Here is a 9,657-nt window from a genome sequence, read left to right on the forward strand (position 1 = left end):
GATTGATGTTAAAGCAAGTAAAATGTAATAGTTTTTAAATACAAAATGTATTAATCATAATCATATCATAGTTGGTTAAACATTCAAAGCCTCAATAGGCGCAGTCACATATGAAATCGGCACCGGCGCGCCACCGGCATACACAATAAAGCATGCCCTCTAAAGATTAAAACTTTGTTTCGCATGATTGAGCATGCTAAAAATAATACAGAATCAGTAAAACAGAGCGTGAGAACGCCGGTGTATAGTGCTGAGCTGAGAACAGTGCCGGGCAGTGTTTAATTGAGAACGGGGTTAGTGTTGAGGGACTGGGTAGTGTTGCGAACGGGTAATTAACAACAGGTTAACGAAGACAATATAGTAGATGATAGACATGGCGTCAAATGATGCAGATGGAGTAACAAGTAAGTAATGGAAAAATCCATCATAGCAGTAAAGCCTAGTAGGTAGGTTAGGTAGACACTGACAGGTCGGAAGGGCTGTTCGTCCTCAGTTCAGTGATCTCGTCCGCAGTGTCACGCCCACCCGTAAGGTATGGAACGCCAAAAGGACAAAATACAATTGGCAGCAGTGCAAAACTGAGAGTCAGCAGTGCAAAACTGAGAGTCAGCAGCGCAAAACTGAGAGTCAGCAGCGCAAAACTGAGAGCAGTGCAAAACACAGAGTCACAGTGCAAAACACAGAGTCACAGTGCAAAACTGAGAGTCACAGTGCAAAACACAGAGTCAGCAGCGCAAAACTGAGAGTCAGCAGCGGAAAACTGAGAGTCAGCAGTGCAAAACACAGAGTAACAGTGCAAAAGTGAGAGTCACAGTGCAAAACACAGAGTCACAGTGCAAAACTGAGAGTCACAGTGCAAAACACAGAGTCAGCAGTGCAAAACACAGTGCGAAACTGAGAGTCACAGTGCAAAACACAGTTTTGCACTGGTGACTCTCAGTTTTGCGCTGCTGACTCTTAGTTTTGCACTGCTGACTCTCAGTTTTGCACTGCTACCAATTGTATTTTGTCCTTTTGGCATTCCATAGTAAGGGACCATTTCATGGGCATTAGGTTGATGAGACTAGCTGTGTAGGCGAGAATATTCAGAAACCTACATTTATACCATAGAAATGATAAATTCTTGTTAATACTTGGTCATGCTATTCTGTCCAGGGTGTACCATGCCACCATGCAGAGGAACAGGCTAGTTTTTGTTGGTGGGGGAGGGGGTTGAAAAACGATTAAGGGGTGGGGAATGCGAAAATTGAGAATGCGGAACAAAATTCCTATTCCAATGAAAACTTAATGTTAATTTTTAGTATTTTAACCCACTTAAAGGAACATTGGGAGGGGAGCATCTGCACCCCAAGCCTATGCCCATACCATGTTGGTACATTGATTCCTATATAAGTAAGAGACAGAATTCAACATTAAGAATTAAATGGTATGAATGAATGATATGGGGGCCAGACTGTAAAGAAGGACTAGGCCGTAAGATCATGTCCTCAGCACAAAAATAAAATTCTGTCTGCACATTTCGAAAAATAAGGGCGATTTCCGCTCAGATTTTGCTGAAAATTAAGCTTTGACTTAATCTTAATATCTGACTATTTGAGTAGTGCAGAAGTTACAATTTTGTGAACCTATTTTTTTATAGAGATGTCTGCACAAATTTGAGCTAATTTTTCAACTTAAAGGTGGTACAGTAGTAGATCACATAAAATGGAGGATGATATTGAGAAGACCCAACTCCCCCCTCCCCCTTATAGGGGACAAACACGATGATAATGATGATGACTCATGTTAATGCATGTTTGATAATTGACTTAATGCCAAAAAAAAATGCTCTATGAATTATTGTTTAAAATCGTCTTCAATAGTTTTTAAAATTTACCGGTTTCAATACAATAATTTTCAGTTTTCCTACACCCTCCCCCCCATCCATCGCTGAAACATCTGTTTGTGTTGCCAATTCTCACTTAAGCAAATCTTGTTGTCGTGGTTCTTATTTTATAAATTACAATTTTATTAAATCAACTTAGTTTGTGCTAGGGAAATACATACAAATTTCCCGTTGTTTACAAATTCCACAAATCTTTTTAATATAAAATCGTTCTTGTTTTTTTATTAGATCTTTATACGGTGGTAAGACAGCTTTATAGAGGTGTTTGTTCAGCTGTTTTTACCATTCTGGTGATTTTGTTCCAATGAAATTTGAATAAAATAAGAATTGAAATAATTGAAATGTCTAATTTTTTTTACAATCTTATCTGCTACTGTGCTTAAAATAATGGATTCTTGCACATTCTGTTCTTATAGAAATTTGACCTTGAAATATTTTGATTTAACCTTTACATTTATGGAGCTGCAGTTACCAGTTCAGTATGTACTTGACTGCTGTGTACACAAATGTGTTTATTGTGCCTAGAAAGGGAGACCTATTGAAACTTTCTGTTTGCTCAGTGTGTTCAAGGAGGTATATACCTCCTTGGTGTGTTTATGCAACAACAAACTATTAAATGCTTAGCACATAGCTTGGAATGATCCACTTTAATTATTTTTTTAAAAAATGTTCCTGACCATTTGTACACAACAGGCCAAGCCCATAGCCGAGGGGTTCAAAAGAACCGACCACTTTTTCAGAAATGCCATTTTCCCTAACCCTCAGAAATCTTGCCTACAGGCTTGATCAGGCTTGATAGACATACCATATATACAAAGAATATAATGTGCAGGTGGGTGGGAGGGGGGTAGATTGTTTAGATTTGTTGTTGTTGTGGTGCCCCTCCCCCGGCCTCCCCTGATTGATTCAGCTTCATTTACCTTCTGAGACATTTTGCAATAAAATTTGCTTTAGAAGGTATGTAGCTTTTGTATCATCTTAATTTCGTTTGGCCAAAATAGTTTTATGTTGCCAAAAGCAAAACTGCTTTTAAGGTTAAAATGATCTGGTATTCACACTCAGCACTTTTGCTAGTTTTATTGAAGAAACTTTGACCATCATTAAAATGTCTTTAGTGGTCAACCACATAGGCATTTATGCAGCTGAGGAATTTTGTAGAAAATAGCAACTGATCAATGTACTAATGCGGTCATCTCTAGATATGTAATCAATTATTTGCTCTTGTACCTCGCACTGTTATTTTGGCTAAATGACAAAAATACAGAGATTGGCCAATAGTTATTCATTAAGTTCTTATCACCTTTAACTTAGTATTACTGTGCTTTTTCCAGTAAGTACTTTTAGCAATTAATGAGTGCAAATAATAGACACAATCAAACAATACTAAAAGAAAAACAAAAGTTTGTGCATTGCATTAATTAGCCTTACCCAGATTTTTCTCTGGATTCGGCCATAAGATGCTAATTTGTGTTTGAGAAATTTACTGTTGATATCAAGTACATGACATGAGTGTGCTCCCACTTGATTATAAAATATTAGGTCAAATGAAGATGATGAACCCAATATATTTAATGGCACCACAGGCTATATAATGTTGTCTTCTTAATACTCTTTTATGTGTGTGTGTGAGAGACACTTATTAAACATTATCTTCCAAAATCTTGGGGATCAGACAATGCTTAGTTTATCACAGTCTGTTGATTCAGAAAAAAACATTTTTTTTTTGTACAAAGTAATTGTAACCTTAATAGGGTATACTGTATTATTATTTTAAACTCAAGCAAAGTCAACCATGAATGAATTGCTTTTGACTCAAACATGATTTCAGCCTCTGACCTTCATGACCTATGGTGGTGCACACTATTTACTTATGGCTTGATTCAAACTCGCATATCATAGTGGCCTTTAGGGCCAGAGTGTTAGCAAACATGATTTGTAATCCTAGCAAAGTGAGGCTCATTATTATTTCTTCTTTGTTATGTATGATTTTGTCTGAATACATTGATGATTGAAGTTTTTCTAGTTTTCAGTGTTTGGTTTATTATGAGTTTTTGTATGTCACTTTAATTGGCGACTTCCCCCAGCAGAATAAATTTGTTGGTATTCTTTTTTCACTGTTTTGAAAAATATGATCATGGTCATCATAATAACATCCATCATCATCATCACCATCACCATCACCATCATCACCATCACCATCATCATCATCATCATCAACATCATCATCATCATCATCATCATCATCATCATCAACATCACCATCACCATCATCATCATCATCATCATCATCATCATCATCATCATCATCATCGTCATCATCATCATCATCATATTATCTTTATTGTTGTTACTGTTATTGATTATAATTGTTGTTTTTATGGAATTTTACACCTTCTGCTAAAAAATATGTTTCACTACAATGCACATTTTATGGTAATATTATCTATCAGAATTTGGTGTGATTCAGCATTTTAAACTTCTGTTGTTGTTTGTTAATAGGAGTGTTAGTTACTGGTGCCTCAGGTTATCTTGGTGCCCACGTGGTGAAACAGTTACAGGAAGCAGGTCACAGGGTCAGAGGAACAGTGCGAAGCACAAAGAACGAACAGAAGATAAAACCACTTAAAGAGCTTTGTCCGAACGCTGCATATGAGTTAGAACTTGTGGAAGCTGATCTCCAAAAGGAAGATGGATGGGAAAGGTATTAAGTGCAGTGCACACAAGAATCGTTTGCTTTTGATGTGCATTTGTGACAGTTAGAGTTAGCACTTAGCTGCATGTAACAGTTTAATTATTCTTTAAACTATTATCTTTGTCATCATTATGATTAACAATTTGATTAAATTTGAACTTTATCATGCTTATAGTATACCTATTATGACCAACAAAATTATTTGTTTTGTCTACACGGTCAAATTTTATTTTATATGCTCATATTTGTATGTAAAGTGTAGGCAGAGACATTGTTCAAACTAACAAATTTTATATGACAAATTTGTGTTAACTGCCCGTATGTGAGCAAGGTAATGTCATATTACACACATATATGGGCGTGATGATTCCATTATACCCATATATGGGCAGATCATATAGTGTAAACAGAACTTTAGACTCAACATTCAATGTTGATCAGGTTTTATTTTGTATGCATGTGTTTTCTGATCAGAAATCATTTTCATGCCTCAGGTTGAAATTGGCATAGGACAAGGATGTGCTACTGCAGACAATTACATGAAATTAACTTTGAAAATTCTCTAATCAATAAGAGACATACTAACTTGCACGTCTACTTCAATTCATTTGATTTAGCTAGTGCGCTAACAATACTGTGCTCTGATATCGCTCTTCCATGCGTTGCAATCTAAAGATTATTTTTTCTCAACTCATTGTAGGTCGCATCTTATGTGATAGATAATTAGCATATGTTCCCGAAGTACTCATCGTCTCAGATCCAAAACTCACTAATTTAAGCTCAAACATTGTATGCAAGTATTGAAAGATATTAGTGTTAATGATATTGCCCATGAAGTTTATACTAATACCTGTAATGTACGAGTGCCTGTTGGTGGATATAAAAGAAGTAACAAAAAGTATAATAAAATATTTACAACTGTGTAATTGAATGTTTATCTCGCAGTGCTGTTGCTGATTGTAGCCATGTGATGCATGTTGCGAGTCCATTTCCAGCAAGCAATCCTGCCAACGAAGATGAAGTCATTAGACCAGCAGTCGATGGCACGATGGTAGTTTTGAAGGCTGCGGTTGCAGCTAAGGTCAAACGAGTTGTTCTTACAAGTTCTTTGGTAGCTATCAGTAAGTTTCAATATTTTTTCAATATTACTTCAACATTGTCAAAGTGACAGTTTAATGTTATTTAAGAACATGAATTTTTATAAAAATTGTAAATTTTCATTTGCTATAGCTTTTCATTTTGTTGGTCAGCGCAGCGCTGGTGGTCATAAGAAATCAGATGTAACAGACATTGCGAAGTACCCAAAGTTTATAAAATAATAACTAAAACCATAAAACGTATGGCACGCATAGACTAATAATTGATGGCTGTACTCGCAACTAGTATCGGATTGTCGATGCCACAGTAAAGATCAAAGGACTGTACGCATGCGCTATGTTTGCGAGTGAAGGTGTGCGTCCTTTTGTTGAATTGCCTTTTGGTGTTACAAAGTTTTTTTAGGGCTAATTTTAATTCTCTCTAATAAGTATTTTTTGTACAACCTTACTATTCACATTTTTGCTTTTACAGGTGATATATAAATGTATCAATTTTTAATTTTTAATTTTTTTGTTATCATCATCATACTTATCATCGTCATTAACATCATGATTATTATCATGATCATGATGGACCACCAGATATCATGAAAAATTGTCAAATTATTATTCATATCAATCTTTCTTTATTGCAACTTCAAGTTGAATTAACATATTCTTCAACAGTATAAAAAATATTAAACAAAAAGTGACCGCACAAACATCAAGAATAAATCACGTTAGACAAATACAAGAAAAAGCGGGGAAAAAGGACCATTAAAAAAAATTAAGTTAATTACTAAATTAATTGTAAAACTAAAATTAAGAGATAACTATCATACAAAGATCACTAATTTAAGTTAATTATTCAATTATTACACAATTTTGACATTAAAAATCAATATAATTAGAAATTATTATTTTCTCTCCAGTCTGTCATCACCATCCTACCTCAATCATCAGCCATAAAGGGTCATGAAGGTCAATGCCTTTCTTATTCTTCCATCTACTCCAATGCTATCCAGAACCATCTGGATACAACCACTTTTTCGTTTTCTCCCCTACTTTAGCCTACCCTTTCATCTAAATAGCAGTGCCAGCAATTGCCTGATTGCCTGGTTCAAGGTCCCTGACACAGGGTCAAAGTTCCCAATAAGATGTCCAAATTAAAAGGGGTCCAAGTTCTTCTGAGCAAATTTTAGAAATAGGAATTTCTAGATGCCCTGAAATGTCACTCTCCGGCTGTAAAAATGCTTTTTTGAATGTTCCCCAATGAAATAAGTTTCTTCCCCGATGGGGATCCAGGGCTTAAATGCCACTGTTAAAATTAATGTAAAGTATGCAATTGTATTTTTTTTTTTATTTGCAGCTTCTTTCTCAAAATCAAGATCAGTTTCTGAGGAAGACTGGAACACCGGAACTAAAGAGTCAGCTTATAATAAGAGTAAGACGATGGCCGAGAAGGCAGCTTGGGATTACATCAATGGTTTACCAGGTTTGTTTCTGATCACACCTCATTCAGAATTTATGAAATAATTTTAATAGGTGCTATATAAATGTATTAATTTGCTATAATCAATATACTTATCATCATCAACTTAATAAGGATATCATAATAATTGTTTTTGTGCTGTAGAAACTAGACCTGTAGAAAAAAGCAAAGTATTTGAAAATTCTGTAAAAAAAAAAAGAAAGAAACCATGATTCATTAGAAGAACATAATGCAGAAAACATAATGTGCATATCGGTGTCCATCAATTTGAACTTAAGGTTTTTCACCTATTTTTTTAACCTTAATGAGCAAACCAAACCAAGTTTTTAATGCCCGGCGTACGCAGCTTATGAGATTCTAAGAGACTGTGACACAATGACCCATTAGTTGCTCAGGCTTTGTGGGAAGGGGTGGGGGCGGAGGGTGGTTTACCCCTACACTCCCCTATGCCCTCCTGTTAACCCTGCTTGTACTTATTCAGATGATTCTAAGATTGAGCTTGCTGTGATCAATCCATCACTTATTATTGGTCCGTACCTGACGAATACCAAAGGAACTAGTGCCTCCATGGTAAGCCAAATGTTAAACCGTGAGATGTCTCTACTTCCTGCAATTAACTTTCCTTGTGTTGATGTTCGCAATGTTGCTGCTGCCCATGTCCGTGCGATGACCTATGACACTGTAGTTGGTAAGCATTCTAAACGTTTAGTTTTACAAATTGATAATTTTTAAGTTTATTTATCATGGGTACATATGCAATTGCTTATATTTGAGCCTTTCATTATTCGCTTCCTTCTTTATCAGCCAAATTTCTCAAACCATACCCATACATTATGACCCAACCAAAACCTAAAACCTAAACCAAAACCTAGTTTTAACAAATCTTGAAGGTAAGCAGTGCCTTTGATCATTTTCGAAAACGGTGCATTATAATTTTTGACTATCAATTATCATGAACCCTATCCTCCTCCTTTATCTCCCGAAACTAGAAGCCTGTCTTAGTCATCTATTTTAACTCCTTCGTATCAACCTCCATTAAAACCCACCTAGCTCCTTCCTTTTTATTCCAGTCTATCCCTCTCCCTTATCATTTAACTCTATATCCCACTTTTTATCCCTATCTTTATTATTCAACCCTCATCACCTCTATTATCATATCACCTCAACCTATCTCCTACTCCTACTCATTCAATATTATATTCTGCCCTGTTTGTTGTACATTAAAGTAATATAGATTGATAATGATTGATCAGCCCTAGCTTCCCCTCTTTTATCAAAAACCCCATCCTTCACACTTATGATTATCCCCCTAGTCCGCTAATCCCCTCCATTATCAACCAATACTATCCCTCAGTCAATTTTCTTCCCTTTATCAAGCCCTAGACCTCATCTAACACTTATCTATGGCTGCATTCAGACCTTAGAGATACGTCAGTATCGTGCGACATTCGTACGATGCAGTGATAGCCCGGCTTAATGTGTCCCAAACTAGAATACTACAAACAAAGTACAAAAATATAGCATGATATTAATGACTGTGTTGTTGAACTCCACTACAGGTAAACGACACATAATGGCCACTAAAAACATGTCGATGCAAGATGTCTCTATCGTTCTAGCTGCAGAGTTCAAGCCTCAAGGTTGGATTCAGTTGTTTCTTTGTAGCTTTTTATTTTATTCAGTTATCACAGCATCTAGTATCTAATTTTATGTTATACAATTAATCTGTTTTTTGTTTTTTTTGTTATTCAAATTCAAATTCATTTTATTAAACTTCTCTATAGCAGCAAAATTGCTGAGGGATTACAAACATTATTTTAGACTACCTAAACCTAAAGGATTAAAAGCATGCATCAGTAAATTATAAATGTACAGATCAAGCAAATGTTGAATTGCGAGAGATTACACTTTAAAACTACCTGAAACCTAAAGGATTATATAGAGGAATGAAAAAGAATATGTACAAATCAATAAATGCCTAAAAAGTAAAAGACGACAACAAAGGTAAAAGGATTAAAAAAAAAACAATAAAATGTTATACAATTAATTAGTTTAGTGTATAAGTTTTTTTATATCTGTTGTATTCGATAATGGATTTAAAGCAGTTTTCTGTTTGGGTTTCAAGCTCTTCGAAAGATTGTACTTTACCCTGCCAAATAAATATTATTGTTATTATTAATTAATAATTTATTTTCTACATTAATTCTTTAAGTATAATATAATTTTGTAACAGATTAAAACTTTGGAAAAATCTACCTACCTATCCTTAGGATCTTTTGCAAAGAAAAGTGTTTTAGTCATATCATTATCTAACATGTATTATTATATAAAATATTATTATTATTGTTTGTTTGTTTCATTTATTTCTCCATACACATACATACATAAAAAGAACTCAGAATAATTATACATTACAAAAGGAGGCCAAAGTAAGTTGAAAATGAAACTTAAAGACATGGTCTCCAGTTAAAAGTATATAAAAGGTCAATAAATATATATAACAGTATATAAA

General features: G+C 34.9%; 1 protein-coding gene across 1 annotated transcript in view; it reads left to right on the forward strand.

Annotated features, from left to right (window-relative positions):
- The first annotated feature begins 203 nt into the window (after positions 1–203).
- Positions 204–9,657, forward strand: part of LOC117109314 (putative uncharacterized oxidoreductase YDR541C) — a 12,454-nt gene continuing 3,000 nt past the window's right edge. The window contains exons 1-6 of the mRNA XM_033251586.1: positions 204–404; positions 4,385–4,586; positions 5,523–5,698; positions 7,023–7,148; positions 7,627–7,833; positions 8,705–8,785. Coding sequence (XP_033107477.1) covers positions 365–404; positions 4,385–4,586; positions 5,523–5,698; positions 7,023–7,148; positions 7,627–7,833; positions 8,705–8,785 — 832 coding nt within the window. The 5' untranslated portion in view covers positions 204–364. The remainder of the gene's footprint in view (positions 405–4,384; positions 4,587–5,522; positions 5,699–7,022; positions 7,149–7,626; positions 7,834–8,704; positions 8,786–9,657) is intronic.

This window comes from Anneissia japonica, unplaced genomic scaffold (assembly GCF_011630105.1).
Source record: "Anneissia japonica isolate Jap-2015-1 unplaced genomic scaffold, ASM1163010v1 scaffold287761_len698747_cov189, whole genome shotgun sequence".
NCBI lineage: Eukaryota > Metazoa > Echinodermata > Crinoidea > Comatulida > Comatulidae > Anneissia > Anneissia japonica.